This window comes from Eulemur rufifrons, chromosome 16, assembly GCF_041146395.1.
Source record: "Eulemur rufifrons isolate Redbay chromosome 16, OSU_ERuf_1, whole genome shotgun sequence".
Classification (NCBI taxonomy): Eukaryota; Metazoa; Chordata; class Mammalia; order Primates; family Lemuridae; genus Eulemur; species Eulemur rufifrons.
The window spans coordinates 24,312,965-24,336,344 of NC_090998.1; the positions used below are offsets into that span (position 1 = coordinate 24,312,965).

At 38.2% G+C, this 23,380-nt stretch overlaps 1 protein-coding gene across 3 annotated transcripts in view; it reads right to left on the bottom strand.

The window, feature by feature from the left end:
- ITPR2 (inositol 1,4,5-trisphosphate receptor type 2) overlaps positions 1-23,380 on the bottom strand; it is a 462,476-nt gene that overhangs the window by 281,076 nt on the left and 158,020 nt on the right. For all 3 annotated transcript variants that reach the window (XM_069490734.1, XM_069490735.1, XM_069490733.1), the window contains exon 22: positions 1,355-1,548. In XM_069490734.1, the coding sequence (XP_069346835.1) occupies positions 1,355-1,548 (194 nt within the window). The remainder of the gene's footprint in view (positions 1-1,354; positions 1,549-23,380) is intronic.

The following is a 23,380-nucleotide window of genomic DNA, read 5'->3' on the forward strand; positions in this document are numbered from 1 at the left end:
ATGTTCCAAGAAAGAAACACATCCAAAAGCAGCACGCGGGCACGGTGAAGCTGACCCAGACACAGGGACACAAAAATCAGAGAGCGAACAGAGGTTCAAGGAGAATATATAAAGATCCCAAAAGAGGCAGCAAAAACGAATCAGCCCTAGACTGCTGTGCCACAGAATCTCCATCTCATCATTTCTTAGCTGTTTGAGATTGTTTTTTTTTTTTTTTTTTAATTCTCCTTTTCTGTAACTGTGGGCTAAAAATGAGGTCATATATTTTAGAGGTTGTCCCATGGGTAGGAGGATGTTAAGCTGGGGGCTCACTAGGTCCGTGGGTCAGGTGACTGCTACCTTTCTCAGTTTAAGAAGAGGAAAACTTAAAGTGATTTTTCAGGGTCATGAACACAGTGTTGGGATGCCTGCCAATATTTCTCAGGATTCAGCCTTTGTAATTCCTAGAGGAACTGTGAAACCTTTTATGATTATAAATCTAATTACTTTAAATGAAAAATGTACAGACCTTTCCAGGACTACTAACCCACTTCTGGTAGCTCAGTATACATTAAATTATGATGAAAGACATAGTAAACTGTATCCAGAATTTTAATAGATACTTGAAAACTCCAAACTCCATTCTCCAAATATGGAATAAATACTATAATTAAGGTATCATAAAACTGCCTTCCAAACTTAAAAAAAAAAGGACTAAGAATTCACAGCTACAGTAATGAAAAGTTTATTCAATAAACCAGTGGGCATGAAACAATAATTTATCTCCTTTAAATTCATAGATCTAGGTATTAGACTAGATTATATTTTTAAATTATTCCTAGTCTCCTGGAAACAAAAACACAAAGAGAGATAGTCACATATAAAATACTAAAACCAATGACTAATAACGTTTTAAATAATAAATAAAATTTTATTTGAGATTCTTGCTATAACAATAAATCTGGATACAGGGAATCATATATGTGATTCCGTTAAAAATAGGAAAATGAGTTGGAATTTAATCATTAACCTTGCCTGCTCTGAAATCCTTCCTAAATGAAGGTAAAATTCAATCAGGGTCAATACTATACGAAAAAAAAAAACATGTGAAAGCAGTTTCATCAACCTCAAATCACCCCACACTTGTTAGATATGACCATTAGTATATATTCAATGAAAATTAATAAATGTGATTCATATGTTAACAGTGTCTGTGTGAGATTTCTTACTAGGCTTGCCATTAACTTTAAAGAAATAAAATTAGATTAATAGGATTTCAGAATATTTACTTATTGATTTGGAACAAAACATGTAAGCATTTAAACCAACAAGCAAAATTACATCTTTGTCATTTAGTGTCTATTGTGCAACGCACCTGCAAGATCTCAATAATCTTTAGCTTAGTGTCCATCACGGTCACGTCCTCGTGCTCAGCAGGGCTGCCTTGCTTGCTCGGGAGGATGCTGGGCTGCACGTCCGGCACGCTCATGGGGAAGATGGAGCCTCTACTGAGCACCATCTGGGTCATCATCTCTCCCACCCCATGGATGGTCCTCATGACGTTGTTCCCTGCCGTGAGAAAAGGCCATCAGTCGACCCACACAACACCTGGAGAAACGTAGCTGTACTATTCAGCTGGTCACAACCAGACTGAAAACAAGACAGGCAAAGTATTAAAGAGAGGAAAGAATAGCATCAGTACTACTCTGGCTCTTTCTTTGTATATAAAGTTAAGATATTGCAGACACATTTCAAGACGGCAGCTTTTAAAAAGGGAAGTTTAATTCCATAGTATGTGTTACCAACTATCACACCAATAGGTCCTAACTTTTATAAAAATGCAAATGAAAGGTTATTAATCGCAAAGATAAAGTGAGTTGCAAGTGGGTATACAAGATGGCATGAAAACACGTAGACGCTGAATTCTAACATTGTAATCCTATCCTCAAACCAAGTACTTTTTAGCTTTCCTTTCACAAGACTTATACAAAGAGCTGGTGATGAGGATCATTACAACTTTATATTAAGAAAATGAAAGTCTCATCTGTGGAAGAAGCATGCATTAGCCAATATGCTCACTATGACTTCATCCAACTTGAATAGAAAACCATTATTCCAAATCCACCAAAAGCAATAATGTTTGAGGTAATTAAAAAAACAAGCTAGTGACAAACATGATCATTTTCAAGCAGGGATCACTCTCTGTGTCTTCTGAGTTTGGCTTCTTGTTTGTGAATAAAATTGCACGATCCTTACACAGACCAAAAATAGTTGTATCAAAGGATCCTCCTGACACTACAACAATGTGCGGACTCCGGCCTGACTGCTGTTTCTCACTTCTAAGTTCCTACAATAAGCAATGAAGATCCCAAAGCATTATTATCTACTTTCCTTTCTCAACAGTGGTCTTTGCTTCGTGGGTGTTCATGAAGCTTTGCCTCAGGCAAAGGCCTAAGAATCTGGCAAAAAATGTTCCTTTCCCTAAGTTTCTCAGGGCGTAAACCAAGAGAAGGGGAAATGGAAATAAGCTGGGATGAGATAAAACTGTCAGCTCTAAGAGAAGAATATAAATTGCGGGAATACCTACAGGATTGAAAGGCAAACAAATAAAGGAAAAGAAAATATTTAAAAGATGACTCAAGAGAATCTGGATGGTCCTGACCAGAATTATCATCAAGCCACTGGTAACCACTATTATTTGTACGTTGTATTGCACAAAAGATGAAATGCCTTTTAAAATTCATTCTCTTATCTATACAGGAAATCAGTATAAGTAAAGAGGATGGTGTTCCAATAGTACAAATCTCATAGTACACAAAAAAATAACATTTTTTTCTAAAGCAGCATATTCCAGGCAGAAATTAACTGGAGTTTTCATTTTGAAGGTCTGAGACCTTTTACTATACTGCTACATGCATAAGCCTAATAAGAGGATAAGAAAAAATATACATCAAGGTAATTTCCAAGTTTAGACAAAGTTGAGGCAGAAGGATTTGAGACAGACCCCTTTCCTCTATCAGAACACCCTGGATGCAGAATGCTTCATTGTCTGTGGTTCTCCAACCATCAGAGCAATTGAGTATATCCAAATCCCTCCCACTGTTTGCTACATGGATTACAGGGTTGCACATCTGGTTGTTGGCAATGGTTTTGAGCTGTCGAAGTTCAACCAGTACATTTATCCAAGGCTTGATTTGAGTATGTGTATGTGTTAGCCTCCAAGAGAGGCTTTCTCACCACTAACACAGAACAGCCTCGTTTGTTATTCTTACCCCTGATCCACACAGAAATCCTTGGCACCTGCGGTGTCTGCATCTTATTTAGATTTGCATGGAAAATAATCATTTAATCCAAATGATTCTTACACAGAAAGTTAGCTCAGACAATTCTTTCCCCCAAATATAGATCCTGTCACCAAGAAATTAAAATCTAGACGCCAGAACCATAATAGTATGTAACACATGTTGTCAATGAAACCGAGAGGTTCATCCGTTTGTACCACATCCTCAGATGCCTGTGGCACGTGGTCGTCACAAAACTGTCCTGACATTTCCAGGTATGGCCAACTCAGAGGGCTCAAATTAAAAGATGCTATATTTTCTGAATTTGCTTGGTGGTGATGAGAAGTGCTTAAATTGTGAACTACTGTAACTCAAAAAACATAAAGTCAAACACTACATAAATCACAGACGTGCAAAACTTGCAGTATCCATTTTTCCTCAGAAAAATTCTAATTCTAGACTACTGGGATAAATCAGAGATGATCAATCCTCAACATTGCAAAACAAGAAATCTTTCTCTTCACAAGCATAATTCATTAATGTTGACTAAAATGTTTTCAGTAAAAAGGCTACTGTACTATTAGTATAATAGAAATTCTTTAAACAATCTAATCCTTACAAATGTAGCTGTTCTATGTTTTTTATATTAACCCAGAAGCCAGGGTTTAGATTTACGTGCAAAGTGTATTGAGATGATTTGGAAAAATGGGAGTCACAAGTCAAAAGTAAGAAGGAAGGAATTGCTTAGAAAGAATGGCATATGGGCTTTTCAGGTTCTTTCATTATATGATTGTGTAGATATTTTTACTAACTCTAATTCTTCCCTCAATAGAAAAATACAAAAGTAAGACAGGTATAGAAAATGCATACTGGGAGTGGTGACTCCGAATAGCTTAGGAATACACTGCTTTGTTTCTTTGATTGTTTCAATGAGCCAAGTTTCTATTATCAATTTCAAGGAAGTGAAAAGCAATAAGGAATTTATATAACACTAAAGCTGTGTTGACCATAATTTAATTTTTCCCTATTCAGAATTCAATTTATTGTGAGGATCACACAATTGGGTTCAACAATCATTAATAGGATCTATACAAGGTATAAGAATTTAACAGAATTGACTGAAATTTATCTTAAGTCTGTTGGTATTTATTTTATTTTCATCTTTATTATCCTATTAGAAACTCTTTTCTCTATGAACACAAAAAAATGATAATTTGAATTTTTCTGTTGTTTAGATTTCAGATAGACATTTCTGAAACATTCTTAACATTTATAAGAGATAATAGACATATTTGATTAGAAGAGTTCTGGGAATAATCATTCACAGTAATTTAATTGTTCTGTGACAAGTGAAGTCAGCTCTATGTTTTATAATAATAGAAGACAAAAATGGATAATCCAAAACCATTGTTATTTTCCCTGAAATATATTTTATAGTTGGGTTTGAATAAATGCATCTGCTGTTATAATAATTCATTTGAAACAGAATGATGTTAAACTATAAAGACATGACTCAGGAAGGCTTCCTATTTCCCATCCCAGCTTAGCAGCTCCTTATAAACCTCCACTTACTGGAAAACACCTACATCTCTAGAACTAGAGTAGTTTTCTATTTCAAACATTCTCTGGAGCAGTGCTTCCTCCCAGTGGCTAAGGGTCTGGGTTAAAACAGGACTTTTCCATACGCAAAGAAAACAAAAACATTAACATAAGATCAAAGTCTTAATTAAGGTAGTGATAATAGAGTAATAGGTAATATGCTACCAACCTGGATTAAATGGAAGATCAAGACTGAACACCCTTAGAAGACAATTAGATAACCAACACTCCCAGTTCCAAGTTAGATCACTGTGTTTTGGAGAGCTAGATATCTAGTTTACATAGGGTTTTTATTCCATATGCTCCAAGTCCCTGGAGGGAACTTGCTATCCCTCTGCCTGGCATTCCCTTGCTCCCATGGTGACATGGCTTGCTCCCTCACTTCTTTCTGATTGGTGGTGCAAGGTCAGCTTTTCAGGTAGATCTCTTCTGGCCACCCTCTCCAAGAAGAACTACCATCGCTCTCCATCCATGCACCCACCCGCTTTATGTTTTGGTCATGGTTTAGCACTCTCTCACATCCTGTTATACATTTGTTTGTATATTTATTGTATTCCCTCTCCCCAGCAAAATAAAAGAACCTAAGTTCCATGAAGACAGGTATTCTGCCTGGTTTACTACCCTATTTCTACCATCTGGAATAGTGCCCGATGCATAGCACTCACCTAATGAATGTTTGTTAAATATATGCATGAATGGAAGAAAAAAAGATTGGATAAATAAACTATTAAGAAGGGAATGACTTTTTAAAGATAAGTTTTGTATAAAAATGGATATGATTACATTAAAGGTACTCCATCTTTCAAGTTCAGTTTTTGTTGCTGTCCTTTATACCCTCCAGGTTTTTTCAAAAAGCACATATAACTTCATGTTACTTAAAAACATATTTATCAAAAGGAAAAGAAAAATAAATAAAATAGATACCAATAAGATAAGGGAAAATAATGAAACCTGCCTCTATCAAGGGCATGTCACACTACATGTACTTTACAGGCCACATACAGCCTTCACCTTGACTGATCCTCACAGCAGGGTGAGGGTTAGAGGACCCGCCCACTTTACATAGCCAGAAAGTGGCCAACTCTCAAATACAGGTCAACTGATGTCACCGTGAATCTTTTTTCCCCACACCATGTTGCTTCAGTAATAGACTTTATAATTCCAAACAATTTTCTACCAGAGCTCAGAAAGCCCATCAAATGTAATTACAGAAAGAAAAAATACCAATTATTATTTTTTTTTTGTATTTTTTTAAATTTTAAAATATTATAGGGATACAAATGTTTTTGGTTACACAGATCACTCTTGTAATGCTTGAGTCAGGGCTACAAGTGTGCCCATCACCCAGATAGTGTCCACTGCACCCTATAGATAGGTTTTCATCCATCCCCTTCTTCCCCCTCCCCAATGCTTGATTTCCACTGAGTTTTACTTCCCTCTGTGCATATGTGTGCTCACTGGTTAGTTCCAATTTAATAGTGAGTACATGTGGGTGTTTGTTTTTCCATTCTGTAGACACTTTACTTAGGATAATGGTATCCGGTTCCATTCAAATTGTTGCAAAAGGCATTAATTTGTCTTTCTTCATGACAGAGTAGCACTCCATAGTATACATATACCACATTTTGTTAATCCACTCATAGATTGATGGGCATTAGGGTTGATTCCACATCTTTGCAATTGTGAATTGTGCTGTAGTAAACATTCGAGTGCAGGAGTCTTTTTGATAAAATGATTTCTTTTCCTTTGGGTAAATACACAGTAGCAGAATTGCTGAATCAAATGATAGGTCTACTTTCAGTTCTTTGAAGAATCTTCATACTGTTTTCCATATAGGCTGTGTTAATTTGCAGTCCCACCAACAGTGTAATAAGCGTTCCTTTCTCTCTGCATCCACATCAGCATGTATTGTTTTTGGACTTTTTAATAAAAGCCATTCTAACACAGGTAAGGTGACATCTCATTGTGGTTTTAATTTTCATTTCCCTGATGTTTAGTGATGTTGAGCATTTCTTCATATGTTTATTGGCCATTTGTCTATCTTCTTTTGAAAAGCTTCTGTTCATGTCTTGTGCCCACTTTTAAATGGGGTTGTTTGTTTTCTTCTTGATGATTTCCTTGAGTTCTTTGTAGATTCTGGTTATTAGCCCTTTATTGGATGTATAGCTTGCAGGTTTTTTCTCCCATTCTGTAGGTTATCTTATTTGCTCTTTTAATTATTTCCTTAGCTGTATAGAAGCTTTTTAATATAATCAAGTCCCATTTATTTATTGTTGTTATTGCTGTGATTGCTATTGGAGTCTTTTTCATAAATTCTTTGAGTAGGCTAATATCTGCAAGAGTTTTTCCTACATTTTCATCTAGAATTCTTATGGTTTCATGCCAGACGTTTAACTCTTTTATCCATTTTGAATTAATTCTGATTGACAAAAGGGACACATATTATCAAAATCTATGGGATTCACCAAAAGCAGTCATAAGGGGAAAATTCATAGCCTTAAATGCCTACATCAAAATGACAGAAAAATCACAAGTTAATAATCTAATGACACATCTCAAGTAACTAGAAAAGGAACGAAGAGTAAACCAAACCCAAAGCCAGCAGAAAAAAAGAAATAACTAAGGTAAGAGCAGAACTAAATACAATAGAAGATAAAAAAAAAATAGGATCAATGAAACAAAAAGTTGGATCTTTGAAAAGATAAATAAAATTGATAGACCTCTTGCTAGATTACCCAGGACTAGAAGGGAAAGGACCCAAATTAGATCAATCAGGAATGAAAAAGGAGATATTACAACTGACACCATGGAAATATAAAATATCATCTGTGAATACTATGAAAATCTCTATGTACAAAACTTGAAAACATAGAGGAAATGGACAAATTCTTGAAAACACACAACCTTCCAAAATTCAACCAGGAAGAAACAGAACTCCTGAACAGACTAATAATGAGCAGCGAGATTGAAGCAGTAATCACAAATCTTCTAACAAAAACAAGCCCCAGACCAGATGGATTCACAGCCAAATTTTACCAGACCTACAAAGAAGAGCTGGTACCCATACTGTAGAAGTTATTCCATAACATCAAGAGAGAATCCTTCCAAACTCATTCTATGAAGGCAGTGTCACCTTGATACCAAAGCCAGGAAAGGACATAACACAAAAAGAAAACTATAGACCAACATCCCTTATGAATATAGATGTAAAAATCCTCAATAAAATACTAGCAAACCAAATCCAACAGCACATCAAAAAAATAATCCACCATGACCAAGTGGTCTTCATCTAGAAATGCAAAGATGGTTCAACATACATAAATCAATAAATGTAATTCACCCCATAAACAGAAGCAAAAACAAAGACCATATGATCATCTCAAATGCAGAAAATGCAGAAAAAGCATTTGACAAATTCAGCAGCCTTTCGTGACAAAAACCCTCAACAAACTATTCATAGAAGGAACATATCTCAAGTTTATATAAGCCATATATGACAGACCCACAGCCAACATCATACTGAGTGGAGAAAAGTTGAAAGCATTCCCACTAACAACTAGAACAAGACAAGGGTGCTCACTGTCACACTTCTATTCAACATAGTGCTGGGAACCCTAGCCAGAGAAATCAGGCAAGAGAAAGAAATAAAGGGTATCCAAATCAGGAAAGAGGATATCAAACTATCACTTTTTGTTGATGATATGATTTTATATCTAGAAAACCCCAAACACTCCACCAAGAGACTCTTGGAATTGATAAATAAATTTAGCAAAGTCTCAGGTTACAAAATCAATGTGTACAAATCAGTATGATTCCTATACAGCAATAACAGTCAAGCTGAGAGTCAAATCAAAGCCTCAATACCATTCACAATGGCTACAAAGAAAATAAAATACCTAGGAATATACTTAACCAAGGAGGTGAAATATCTCTACAAAAAGAACTATGAAACACTGAGGAAAGAAATCACAGATGACACAAACAAATGAGGAAAAACATATCATGCTCATAGATCAGTGATGTATAGATTCAATGCAATCCTCATTAAAATACCAATGTCATATTGCACACGGCTAGGAAAAATAATTCTATGCTTCATTTGGAACCAGAAAAGAGCCTGAATAGCCAAAGCAATCTTAAGCAAATAGAACAAATCTAGAGGCATCACATTACCAGATTTCAAACTACACTACAAGGCTATAGTAACTAAAACAGCATGGTATTGGCACAAAAATAGAGACTTAGACCAATGGAGAAGAGAGAACCCAGATATAAAACCATCCACATACAGCCAACTGATCTTTGACAAAGCCGATAACAATATACACTGGGAAAAAGAAGCCTTAATCAATAAATGGTGCTGGGAAAATTGGATAGCCACATTCAGAAGAATGAAACAGGATCCATATGTCTCACCACCACAAAAATTAATTCAAGATGGATTCCAATTAAAACTGTGTTATTACTATTGATTATATAATAAATTTGTTCATGTTTTTCTCAAGTGGTCTTACCCAACCAGCTTTTATTACATATGATGAGCCACACACTACTACTGGCATTTTGCTTATGTTACACAATTTAATTTAATGGGCAGCCCTTGTTTAGAAAGTATTCACAAAGTAACTAATGTTCATCTGGCTCCACATCAAGGACATCTAGCTAAGAGAAGTAGAATTTACAATACGGTTAGGAAAACATAAAACGTGTTAATAAAAAAAAGATTAAGAACAAGTACAAGGCAGATGAGATGGTAATAGTACACCATGAACAGTACACCAAATTGTTTAGGAATCTTTTTTTTTAATTAGAGAAATTACCTTAGAGTAAGGGGTGTGAAGGACAGCTTTACTGAAGATAAAAAATTTTGAAGTAGGCTTTGAATGAACTGGGGGATTTAGATTAGAGAAGTATAATCCTATGTTCAGAATCTGAATCCTAATGAAACATGTTCTGGTTTCTTGTAAGAATAAAATTATGCATTATGTGCAAAAAAGCCAAAAGAATAAAAAGTACCATATAATTGTGAGGTATTACTTTAAAAATGAAAAGTAGAGGACACGTGCATGCTGTCACTGCACCTCTGAAAAACAACTCTTCTCCATTTAATTATGTTCCATCATGTGGTCACCACCTCACTAATGAATACATGGCTTCATCATATAATGGTAGCTCATACAGCAACATTGACACATAATATCGCCTCTAAAAGGAGATGTCCTTCAGAAGAGTGATTTATAAAGAATACTTAATGGACAAAGCATACAATATGATACCTAATTTTCTTCATTCTAAACAAACACTCACTGAACACAGTGTATTGATAGACTGGTTTACAGATTCCAAGTTTCCAAGGGCTTAGAAATAGAACTAAACAAAAACCAGCCAAAAACACGTAACCAAAATGTAGTAATGTTATTATCCATCTTTTTTTGAATATCAAGTAGACTACTTAAAAGTATTTTCCATCCCACACAATAAAAAAATATTATTCAAAAAAAAGAATTGAAAAAGCAATTCATACAAAACAGTGGCTATGTTCTGCATCTTATTTCGGATTTCATCACTGTCAAATATTGACAAAGTCATTTCAATATTCCAAACCTCAAGATTTTAATTTGCATGCTCCTTCTATCTGAGCCCCAAAAAGAAAATTACTTTGCAAAACTGATCTTTAATTCTTAATAGCTGGTAATAACGTGATAAATGAATTTACATACTGTTTCATAATGTAGATGTAATTTACTTATAATGAGATGCAGATCTTAAATGAAAGGTTTAAGCAGTTCTCACAAAGGCATATACTGTATAAACCACTGGCCCATCAGAGAGAGAACATGGCCATTACCCCAGAAGGCAGCCTTAATGCCCTTTCAGTCAATTCCCTTGACATTCCTCTCCACCCGCAGCACCAAAAGCAACCACTTTTCTAATTCCTCATACCACAGACACATACATCAGCTAATACAGAGTTTCATAAGTATGATTTCAGTTAAATGATTACAGCCAAAGTGTGCTGGTTAATTAATCAATGCTTAAGTACAGAAGGGCCTCTAATTCTTTACTGCTTTTTTCTTGCCTTGACCAGATCAGTATTTTTGTCAGTGACTTGGATGAAGTCAGAGGCAATGTTTCCCAAATGCAAAGATAACACGAATCAAGGAAGGATAACTACTATAATGAACGACTCTATCAAATTCCAAAACCACATCAATAGGTTGACAACTAATGGGTTAAATCCAACAAGGTGAAATCAAAATATAAAAAGCACTACACTTTGGTCCAAATAAAGCCAACTCAAGTATATGATTGGGGAAAATGTGACGTAAAAGAAAACAAACTAGAATTTTAGTTGAGTTCAAGTTCAGTAGGAATCAATACTGTGTCACCATTACCAAAACATTCATTTTCACCTAGACTGCATTACACAAGTGTTCAGAATGAAGGAGAAAATAGCCATCCTTGCCTAAATTAGATTAGAATCATAAGGAACTGTTAAAGGAACTGCAGACAACTACACAGAGAGCAGGAGAAACCGAGGTGAGGTGCTAGCCATTTCCAAACATAGAAAGAACAGACATGTGGAAGTGATCTTGGATTTCTGTGTGGTTCCAGGGAACAGAAGTAGGGCTGCTTGTTGGAAGTTAAAGGGAGCTATATTTAGGATAACCTAACAAAAGAGACCTAATAATGAGAGTTGTGAAAAATGAGAAAGGCCTGCCTTTTGTAGCAATAAAATCTTGGCCACTCGAGGTATTCAAGGAGATGCTAGATGACCATGTGTAATGGGTGTTGTATAAAGATCTGAAGTTCATACATTGTGTAGATGATTTCCATGGTTTCTTTCACAAATTTATTGTTTTATAAATCTATATCTGGGTTCCAACAATATGTTTTATTGGAGGTCCTTGGTGGACTCTCTTGACCAGAAATTGAGAGAACTGGGGAACCTATTTCAGTGTGTATTAACACCTTAAGGCATCAGGTAGTATTTATACCTGAGGCTCAGGTAGTATTTATAATTAGAGGAAATAATTGTAGTAGAGAGAATGTTAGGATAACGTGGCTCTCAGTCATTCTCATTATTTCTGAGGCCATTCCTAGGGACTGATCCTGCTCGATTAACTCAGGCAATGTTAGTGGCTCTTCCCAGGTGTCAGGAATAATGCCTAGACCCATTCGTATCACTCCTAGGTAACTGCAGAGGTTTCCAAGTTACCCTATAGCAGAAAGAATAGGAATGAACTCCTTCACGCTAAACTGCAGGCCAGACTTCACCCACTGTGTGAACGATACCTTTGGGAAACCAAAACCCAAAAAACCATAGATAGTAAGTACCTCTGTTTCTGACACATCCCGTAGAACCACAGACAAACCTAGAAGCAGAGTCTTCTGCCGCTACTGAATCAAAGTAATTACGAAGTATAATAAAAATAATTTTATGTACTATAATTATATGTGAGTAAACCCCCCTACTGAGAGAGCCATAAGAAAATTACAGTTACTTTCTGTCTCACTATATTATGTAAATTATGTGCAACATACCCATTAAGTCCTCCTGAAGTTTATTAATCTACACAGTTAAAAAGTAAATATTTGAACTATATTACTCCATTAAGATGGTGCATCGAGGATCACTGAAAAGAAATAATGTTAATCACTAAAATTGCTAAAATAAAATCATGAAACAAAATATCAGGAATTTTTTAAATATAAACTGACATTTATCGTGTTATCTCCCATTCATTTTAAGTTTGGAATGCCAAACTAAAAGTTTATAATAATACAATCATATATTTGGAATGCCATGGTCTAAAAAACATTGTGATTCAAATACATACATATTTTTGTAAAGCATATAATTTACACACATTCATTAAACACATTTCACTCAATAATTATTTTTGAAAACCAAGTAGGTATACAGTGGTATATTAGGCATGACACAAGTCACCTATAGAACCAGATATAGAATCTATTTTCATAGTTCTTCCCTCCCACTTTGGTTATCTCAATCAATAAATCTGAATCTTTGTTACTGAATGATCTAGAGAGTAAGTCTGAGAGTCATGACACCTTTTATAAGTCTACATGAAAAGACAGACATAAAAAATAATCACAAAATTAACAAAAGAAAGACACAAGTATATTTTGGAATATTACAGTGTCTAAATATTTTTGTCCTTCAAATACATACATGTTTTATAAGGCATGTCACTTACATACATTCCTCCTAATGATAAATGAAATATCAAAGTATATATGAGACATAGAAAAAGCTCATAGAAAGGTGTCTAAAGAGATAAAGTGGCTTAATATTACCGGGGAAACAGCAAGAGACAGAGCTAGAGATTTCTAACTCAGATTATGAAGACCCTTGGGCACCAATTTAAAGAGCTGTGTTATTATTCTCTAGAGATGCTGAGAGCTGAAGAAAGCGGTAGAGTGTGTGATTTAGAAGGATCCTTATGTTAGAATGTGGAGAGTAAGCCAAAAATAGAGTCAGGCGGGACAATCAGAAATCTACGGCAGGAAAGGAAGAGGAATATTCAGCTTCAAGAGATACTAAGGTGGCAAAACTTCTGCGATTGAAACTTTTCTGAGAGAAGGCAAATCACCATTCATAAAGAAATGATTCTTTGTTTAAAAAACAATTTTTATCTGACCTGAAAAATCACCAAGCTAAATCAAAAGTTGTTAGTAAATACATAATGTTTCATGCTGAACTTTCCTAGGAATCTTGGAAAAAGTGGAAAACAGAGTCCTTGCACATGAGGAAGTCATCTATGTACAAAGACAGAAGTATAGAGGGTAACATCAGCAAGAAGGCTGACTAGAGACACGTGGTATTCGCAACCCCCACCCCAAAAGAAAGGACCAAAGCAATGTATAAACAGCTAAGATTTGACTGGAGTGACACAGGGGAGCGGACAGGCACCGGCGGTGACTGGAAGTGCAGGAGGAGGGCCGTGGGAGGCACCGGCCTCTGCAGCTCCCTCTCCCAGGACCAGATTGGATCTGCCTGCAGTCAGAAGGGACTTTCCCTTATGGGCAAAGGTCAGCAGAAGATCCCTACCAGAAAACCCCTACAGCCCTCACACCAGGAGAACCCCCAGTCCTTGCAAGCCCTGAGCCCAGTTTGGAGAGCTGCCGGGAATTCACGCAGCTGCACTGCTCTGGATTAGGAGCACAAGGTGTGCACCCCCGCACCCCCACTGACATCCACCCCCTGTAAGCCAAGCTGCGGCAGCAGGTGCTGCCATCTGAGACCAGAGTCACCTCTGGAGTGCGCCCTGCTCTGGAGGCCAGCAGCCATGGCACCTCTCCAGCACTGGAGCTCCATCTCCAATACACCAAGCCCACACTGGTGGATAAAGAAAATGAGTTATATACACAATGGAATACTATTCAGTCAAAAAAAGAATGAAATCCTGTCATTCATGGCAACATGAATGTAACTAGAGCACACTATGTTATGTGAAATAAGCTAGGCACAGAAAGTTAAACACCACACGTTCACACCCATATGTGGAAGCTAAAAAAAGTTGATCTCATAGAAGTAAAAAGTAGACCAGAGGATACGAAGGCTGGGAAGGGTAGGGGGAAGAGAGGGATAGTAAGAGGTTTGTTAAAGGATACAAAATTACAGCTAGATAGGAGGAATAAGTTCTAGTGCTCTATATCAGCAGTCCACAACCTTTTTTGGCACCAGGGACTGGTTTCATGGAAGACAATTTTTCTGTGGACTAAGGCCAGGGGTTCGGGGAGGGGGAGGTGGTTTTGGAATGATGCAAGTGCATTACATTCATTGTGCAGTCGAACCTCTCTGCTAATGATAATCTGTATTTGCAGCCACTCCCCAACGGTAGCATCACCACCTCAGCTCCACCTCAGATCATCAGGCATAATATTTTCATAAGGAGCTTGCAACCTAGATCCCTCGCATGCACAGTTTACAGTAGGGTTCGTGCTCCTGTGAGAATCTAATGCTGCCACTGATCTGACAGGAGGAGGAGCTTATGTGGTGATGCAAGTAATAGGGAGTAAATACAGACGAAGCTTCATCCACTCCTCTGCCGCTCACCTCCTGCTGTGTGGCCTGGTTCCTAACAGGCCATCGGTTGGTACCAGTCTACAGCCCAGGGGTTGGGGACCGCAGTTCTATAGCACTGTAGGATGACTATAGTTAACAATAATATATGGTTACAAATAGCTAGAAGGAGGATATTGAATATTCCCAACAAAAGAAATGAGAAATGTTTGAGATAATGGAATGCTAATTACCCTGATCTGGTAACTATATATGTATCAAAACATCACTGTGTGCTCCATGAATATGTACAGTTATTATTTGTCAATTTAAAAAAATTAAAAATAAAATAAAATTTTAAAAGAAAGCAGTACAATAACAGTAGAAAGAACATCAGCTGCAAAGCTATAGATTTTTTTAAAGGAAGGGAGAAAAAGAAAAATAAAAGAAACCTGAATTCAAAAATTCCAGGAAGAGGAGACCAGACGAGGAAGAGGAGATGAGACCGGATGAGCAAGAGGAGGCAAGACAGATGAAGAAGAGGAGACCAGACCAGAAGAGGAAGAGGACACTGGATGAGAAAGAGGAGATGAGACTGGACGAGACCAGACGAGGAAGAAGGGACCAGACCGGATGAGGAAGAGGAGACTAGACCGGAAGAGGAAACCAGACCAGACAAGACGAGACAAGGAAGAGAAGACCAGATAGGAAGAGGAAGAGAGTGCTAAGTTCTTACTATGGAATACTTCATTCAGACCCCATGAACCATCCTATAAGACAGGCATTGTTCTTTACCTTGTTTATAGATGAGGAAACTAAGGCTTAGAAAAGTTATATAATCTGCCCAAGGTAACACCTTAACTCATGAAACTGAAACTCAAAACTAGGCCTGATTCCAGTCTCTGCTCTTAGGCATTATGCAAGTCAGATACCTTCTTTCTGCCTATACGGTTGTTCCCACAGCTTCCTCCAAGGGTGTCCTCAGGCTGGCCCTGGGGCTGAGCCACAGCTGCTGTTCTGGTGATTTCCAACCCAAGATTTCATTTTTACTGAGGATGGGGGAGGGGTACAGTCCTGGGTTGGAGGGCAGAAATTGGGCTTGTGCTGTCCCATCTCTGGACACAACAGGGTGAACTCTCAGTAGGCATCTCTTGCACTAGGCCTCACTTGCCCCATCGGTCACATGGGAAGAATAATCCTACTCCTGGTGCCTGCCAAAATTACTCTTTTTTTTTTTTTGAGATCATATATGGAAGCAATCTGCATAAAGGATTAGCACTTATTAGACTATGTATAGATCTGGCCCCCAACCAAAGTTCCAGACTTAATTCCCAAAAGTTCCCAGCAAACTTGGAAAACCTCCAAAGGATTCTTACCTCCCTGCCTTTGTTCATGCCTTTCCACCTATCTGAAAGGCCTCATCTTCATCTACCATAATCCTACCTATCCAAAAGGCCTAGTTCCTAGGCTTCCTCCCAGAAGGTGTTTGTGGACAGCTGTCCTTGAAGTGATCCATTTCTCCTACCTAATCTTTGGCTGTAAGCACTTAAGACAGGCATCACTCCTGGCCTTACCATATAATTACTGATGTATAGGACATCTCCTCTATGGAGGACATGTGTTGGTTTTTGCTTGCCTAATATCTTCTCTCCCTTTCAGTAACAGCAACTTGATTTTCCTCTGGTGAACAACCTTCCCTCACTTTTAATCCATATGATTTGGATGGGGTCAACCCCACTTCCAAATCCAGAGGTAGGCATGTGACATAGGCCTATTCAGAGTTACTATAATGGGTTCGGTGAAGGGCAGGTGACTCAATTAAAAGCACTGAGAATTACTCCTGGGACTTTTGCTAGGACCATTGGCACAAAAACCTCTATTTTCGCTGCAATTGGATGTAAACATGGAGCTGTAAAGGGCTTTCACATGGAGAAAAAAAAATTCCTGAGGATGAAGCCACCCAAGAGCATGTTATAGAAAGAGACCTAATCTGGAGGATAACGTTGTTGGAAACCCTTGGATCTTAGATTCAGCTATTCCTGAAACTATTAATAGAAGTAACCTGCCTAGGACAAATAAATTCTGTCCACTGCCCACATTCTTTATTCCTTTTAAGCTAGTTTGTGTTGGGTTTCTATAATGTAGAATTAAAAGACAGGAACACATCCTCAATTTGTTTATGAACTTTAAGCAGCCAAAGGCTTGATCTTTTTAACTTTACAACTCCTAGCATGGTACCTGGTAAGACAGAGGGTCCTTGAGGTGTGATGATTGATTCATTCAATCTCGCTTTCCCTGAGCAACTATGAGCTGAGCTAAGCACTGGAACCACAGGGAATAATTAGACATAGTCCTTGCCTTCAAGGAGTTCTGAATTTAGTACAAGGAGGAGGTATGAAAATGAATATTTTGTAAAATAACTTGGGCTTATAATAGAAATCTGAGCAAATTTTTGTGGGATTCCAGGGAGTGGAGGTTTGGGGAGATGGGATGTGGGAAGGCTCCTCAGAGGAGGTGACATCTGAGTCCAGTTCTTAAAGAACAAATAAAAGTTCCTAGGCAGAGAAGTGGGCATCGGTAAAAGGTGTCCCAAGGATGAGGTATTCCAGGTGGAGAGAACAAGATTACATATTAATAATTATAAAATTAATAATAATATCACCATCTCCTGTTCTTCCTGTGGCCTCTTCACAAGCTCCTTCCTCTTTCTTTTCCTCTGCCTCATCTATCAGTGGAACCATCATAGTGGTTAAGAGCACAGGCTCTGACCTCTGAAAGATTTTGGTTCTGCCAGACAGGGTGCCTCATGCCTATAATCCCAGCGACTCGGGAGGCTAAGACGGGAGGATAACTTGAGCCCAGGAGTTTAAGACCAGCCTGAGCAACATGGTGAGACCTCCATCTCTACAAAAATAGAAAACTTAGCCAGGCGTGGTGACGCATGCCTATTAGTCCCAGCTACTTGGGAGTCTGAGGCAGGAGAATCACTCAAACCCAAGAGTTGGAGGATACATTGAGCTGTGATGACGCCACTGCATTCTAGCCTGGGCAACAGAGCGAGACTTTGTCTCAAACAAACAAAAAGATTTGGTTCTGCCACTTACTACACACATGACCTTGAGCAAAATCACTTACATTTTACAAATAAAGACAATAGTGTATTTGCCTTATAAGATTGTCAAGTACATTAAACAAAATTACAATTATAAAGAATGTGCCTGGCACAAGGTAATTCTCAAGAAATGTTGGCTGCTATTATTTTTATTGTCAGAATCAAGAACCTTTAAACACTAAGGAATAAAAAACCAAACTCGAACTGGCATAAACAGTAAGGAGATTTTTCATTGCACGTAATGTGGAGTCTTGAAGTGCAGCAGGCCCCAGGCATGGAATAACCAGGGCTCTAACTCCTTTTCTCTACAGTGCTCCCACCTCTGCCCTTGTCTTTGTATTGCGTCTGTCTCCAGGCTTCCCTCATTGTCCAGAGATGGCTGTGTCACCAAGGCCTGTGCAATTGTGGCAACATTCTTCCTTGTTCACATCCATCATGGACAGAGGAAAAAACCTCCTCCCCCAAACAGAAATATAAATGTGCTTAGGCTAGCTTAGCTTATGTGCCTACTCCTGGACCAGTGACCAGGACAATTCCCCGTGTTGATTGGCTTAAACCTGGCTTCCTGAACCAGTCACTAGTAAGTGAGGTTGGGTGGCCACTATTGGCTTAGACCAATTGGAATCCACCCCTACGGTTAGAGATGGGTTCCAGCTTTCTCCTGATCATATGGCTGCATTATGGCAAGGGAAGAAGGGTTCTCTTAGAGAGAAGGAAGGAATAACTGGATGTTGGATGGACAACCAACAACGTAGCATCTTCTGCGATGATTACTGTTTCGTTTTTGCATGCTAGTTCACATGGGTCTCTTGAGGTCTTGGCTCAAATGGCTCCTTATCAGTGAGGTTTTCCTTGACTATCCAAGTCAGTTAGTCAGTAAGTCAGTGAGTCAGTCTATCTCTCTCCACTTGCAGAGACAGACCTGTTTTGCTTTATAATAAAAAGCTGCTCATGTGAAAAAAAAAAAAAAGAATTTTCTCCCTAACAGTCAGCTAAAAGTTGCCCTTCTTAAAATGTCTTTAGCAATGCTCTCTAGGATGGCATGCAATAGACAACCAACATTCTGAAGACCATTATTGTATCTCTGCGTCTTCTAGGTGAGAAAAGAAATCATGATGGTTACTTTCTATGTGCTCTGGCTCATCAATGACCCTCTTAAAGTTCTGATCATAGCCCTCTTCTACAGTCATGATTGGGACAGGCCACAGATAGGTAGGCTTATACTCTTCCCTCCTCTGGGTGATCTGTTATGTGGCCAAGTTCACTCTGTTAATTATACAACTGACACATATGCTACTTATAAGTCAAATCATGGCATCCTTGTACAACTGAGGTGTTGATCCCAAATGTAGAATTTATACCTGGCCAACAAACTCAACTACCTGAAATAAGTGGCTATTTCTAAGATATTAAGGTTTTCCTACTCCTAGCAGTATAATTAATTTTTCAAATGTAATAAAAAAAAAAAACAAATCCGTGAACTGGCATTTAATAATAAAAACCATGGAACTGTTTCTTAAAAAAAAAATCCAGGAAGATACAAACTGTATGATCTTAGGCAAAGTATACAACCTGGCTAAAAGCATATTTCGGAGACAATATCATGACCATAATACCTAACTTGCTGGATTGTAATAAAGACTAAAGATAAACATATGTGAAAGACCTAGAGATACACCAGGTGTTCAATACAAATAATAGACACCCTTATATAGTAATCCCTTGCCAAATGTGTGGCCTGGCTCATGAGACATAGTTAGTCTCCCCCTATTTTTATATGTGCATTTGATTTTTAAAAGAAGAGTGATCTAATACAGATCATGTGTTTGAGACCCTCTTGACATACAGAGAAAGGAGATTAAACCCAGGGGAGGGGGAGAGTCTTTTTGATACCTTTTGGTACCATTGATATCTAAGAGAAAGCCTGACAGTTACACACACACTTTGTCTAAAACTTATAAAAGCATAAAAGGAAAAAAAACCAGAAGTGCCAAAGACATTACACATTAAACCAGAAAGGACTTAAGAGGTGTCATCAGCATAGCACAAAACTGATGAGAGAACCAGACTGAGAAGATCAGAATGTTGGAGAAATCTTTCTCAACATATGAAGAACAGGATTCCACAAAAAAATTGCTGCCCAGAGCTGGTTTCTGATGCCAGTGATTCTGGGGCATTTGGAAATACGTAGCTTCTAAAACTTTTTTTCGTGCCTAGAACTGTTATGCTTTTAAATGTTTTACGTCATTTTTCTTTTTCTCCCTTATCTCTATTTCCTGTGAGATCTTCTATGGTTTGAATGTGTCCCCCAAAGTTCATGTGTTGGAAACTTGATTCCTAACGCACAGGTGTTGGGAGGTGGGGCCTTTAAAAGATATTTAGGTCATCCGAGCATCACCCTCACAAAGGGATCAATGGCATTATTCTGAGAGTGGGTTCCTTATAAAAGGATGAGTTCAGCCCCTTCTTGCGCGCGCTCTCTCTCTCTCTCTCTCACCTCTCTTTGCCCTTCCACCAAGGGATGACATAGCAAGAAAGGCCCTCACCAGATGCCGGCCCCTCGATCTTGGACAGCCTAGCCTCCTGAACTCTGAGAAATAAATTTCTGTTTGCATTAACAAACTACTCAGTCCCAGGTATTCTGTTACAGTAGCACAAAACAAGCTCTTAATCCTGACCTACAACTTTTCCAGTCATAGTGTAACCATGTAACTGGCTCCATGAACAAATTTCAGTGACCCCTATATGTTTTTTATAATCCTCTCCCTTAACTAACTACTTGACCTTTTGAGTTGTTTCCCAGAAATGGTAGATTTTCTGCAAGACAAAGGAGTTGAGATTCTGACGGCCCAGGGGCCGAATTCCTGACACCAAGACTCACCATCCCCTACAACCTGCCCCCAGCGCACATAATCCCTTGCTGGTTACACCATGATCTGCCCCAAGACACACGGCTCCTCTGTTAAAAGCCCATGATCTCTGTTAGTGGAGGAGAGAGACTGGAGGCAGCTTCTCCTGTCCTCCTTAAAAGACATCTTTGGAATTTAAAAATTCCTTTCCTCCTTGGCAAATTCCTTTCTTCCTTGGCAACCCTCCTTGTCTCAATAATTGGATCTTTGTGTGACAAGTAACTGGACCTAGACCAAAACCCCCTTGCAGTTTCAACACGGGTACTTTCCAGGAAGACAGCTGTCCTTTGCAGAGATGTGAAAAGAGTTCAGTCAGATGAAAAACTAAAAGGAGATAAACACTGGGAGGAGTCTTTAAAATGAAGCTAGGTCGTACCTCAGGTATTTGCTCTTTGGTTTTGATCCTTGTACTAAACCTTTTTCTGTTCTTTCTTGTTCCCTGTCTCCACCTATACACCTCCTCACACCCAGGTAAGTCTTTTCCTCCCTTCCTTCCTTTCTTTTTTTTTTTTTTTTTTTTTTTCATTTTTTTTGTAAGACACTCTGGTTATTTTCAGTGACCTAAGGCTTCCGATTTCAAGACATTCAGGACAAGACACCAGTGTCCCTACAACACTGCCCCAGTGTCCCAGCTGTGACACGGTCACAGCTATATTAATCAGAAGATATGCTTCACAGATATTTGCTAAAAAGACTGTTTTGCAGTACATACCAAAAAGAATGTCATTCAATGAATGAAGGAAAATTACACTGAAATAAACTGAACAATCAGTTTTTGAACTAAAAGAGATTGTAAAGGTCATATTTAGACTAACCTCTTAATTTTATAAAAGAAGAAACTGTTTTCTGGCATATTTTTTGTCTGCAAATACTTTCTTCCTTTCCCACCCATATAACAATATTTAAAAAAATGTTTCTGCCCCACCTCCCATCTCAATTTCCCTTCTCCTTTTTAATGGTAACTACGCTGCCAGGAAAAGCATTTTAAGGTGGATCATGTGAAGTCCCTGCCAATGGGGAAGAAAAAAACAAGTTGAAGAAGCAGCTTGTTCTTTGCCACTAGATGGAGAGTTCGAATCCTTATACTTTCTTCCCCAAATCTCCCAGGGCAGGATGCTCCCAGACATACATATATCCAAAGGCCCTGTCACCACCCTGCCTCCTGTCCCTTCCCTACCCTGGACTGGGTTCACAGGGCCACAAGTCACCCAGCACAGCTGTAATTCTGTTAGGGTAGGAGGCTAATTTCAGGCTGTTGTGGTTGCCTGTATCTCATTCTCTAAGACCAAAGGCACTTCATCTCCAAACCTGAAACTTCAGGGAAAAGAAATTGTGCAAGTAAATGGAATTCTCCATTGATTTTTTTAGTGATTTCCCATTTTCAACATCATAACACGTATGCCAACAAAAGAGATTAGCTGGTTACTGACTGGAAACAGGCCCACATTTCAGTGTTTAACTATGGAAACTCCCAAGATTTTGGAGTGAAAAAGCAAACTGATAGAAGATAAAAAGAAACTATACTATTCAGCCCTAAATCGGTCTTTTGGGAATTTCCTATGGTATATTTCCTTTTCAAATTATGGTGAGTTCAAAGACAGGAGACAATTGTGAAAAGAATGACCGTGGTGTTCTAGACTAACTATGCCCAAAGTGTACTCAGTGGTGAAGACTTTATTGCTCCATGTTGGAGGTTTAAACTTGAACCCCAGTCCCATTCCAACAGCAAACACAGATAAGCAGAAAGATACTAACAGGGTAACTAAATAATGAGTCAGACCCAAACTATGTCCAGAGTGTGTCAAGTTCTCCACTCTAACCACATTTGTGCTCCCATGGAGATGATACTTACTCTTACAATTCAGAGTTAACACATAGCATGTTGCTTAACAGAAGGTGTATAAGTGGGATTCACATTTGTCCCCAACTATTTAAATGACTCTCTAGTAGAACAAAATATACCCATCCTGTTGTTTAAAAAAGAAGTGATCTAAATTATTAGTAATATAAATCTTTGGATTGTATATCCTTTGGCAAGCATAAAAAGAAAAAAAAATTGTATAATTTTAAAAATGAAATGTTTGCAAAGAATACCAAAAATATTCAGTTTATCAGCTGGTGTGTGCATATGCTTTTAGCTTCTGTACGTGACAAAGAAGGGCACTGCTTGACATAATCCTTCTACTCAGAAGATCAATTACACTGAACGGTGCCCGTGCATTTTAAATCACTGAGAGCAAATGATAGGTATTAGGCAAAGCAAATTGACTCAACAACAGGGCCTGCTGGGAGTGAATACATTTGTTTGAAAACAATATTTCTTTTCTTAAGTGAGTACACAGCCAAGGAAAGGTATCGAATTGATAGTTCCAAAGATGTGAATCTTCTATTTCGCCACAGTGAAGGCCAGGGCAGTGCCAGCTCCCTGCGTCTGCATTTGAGCATGCCTCAATAATTTTCTGAATGGACC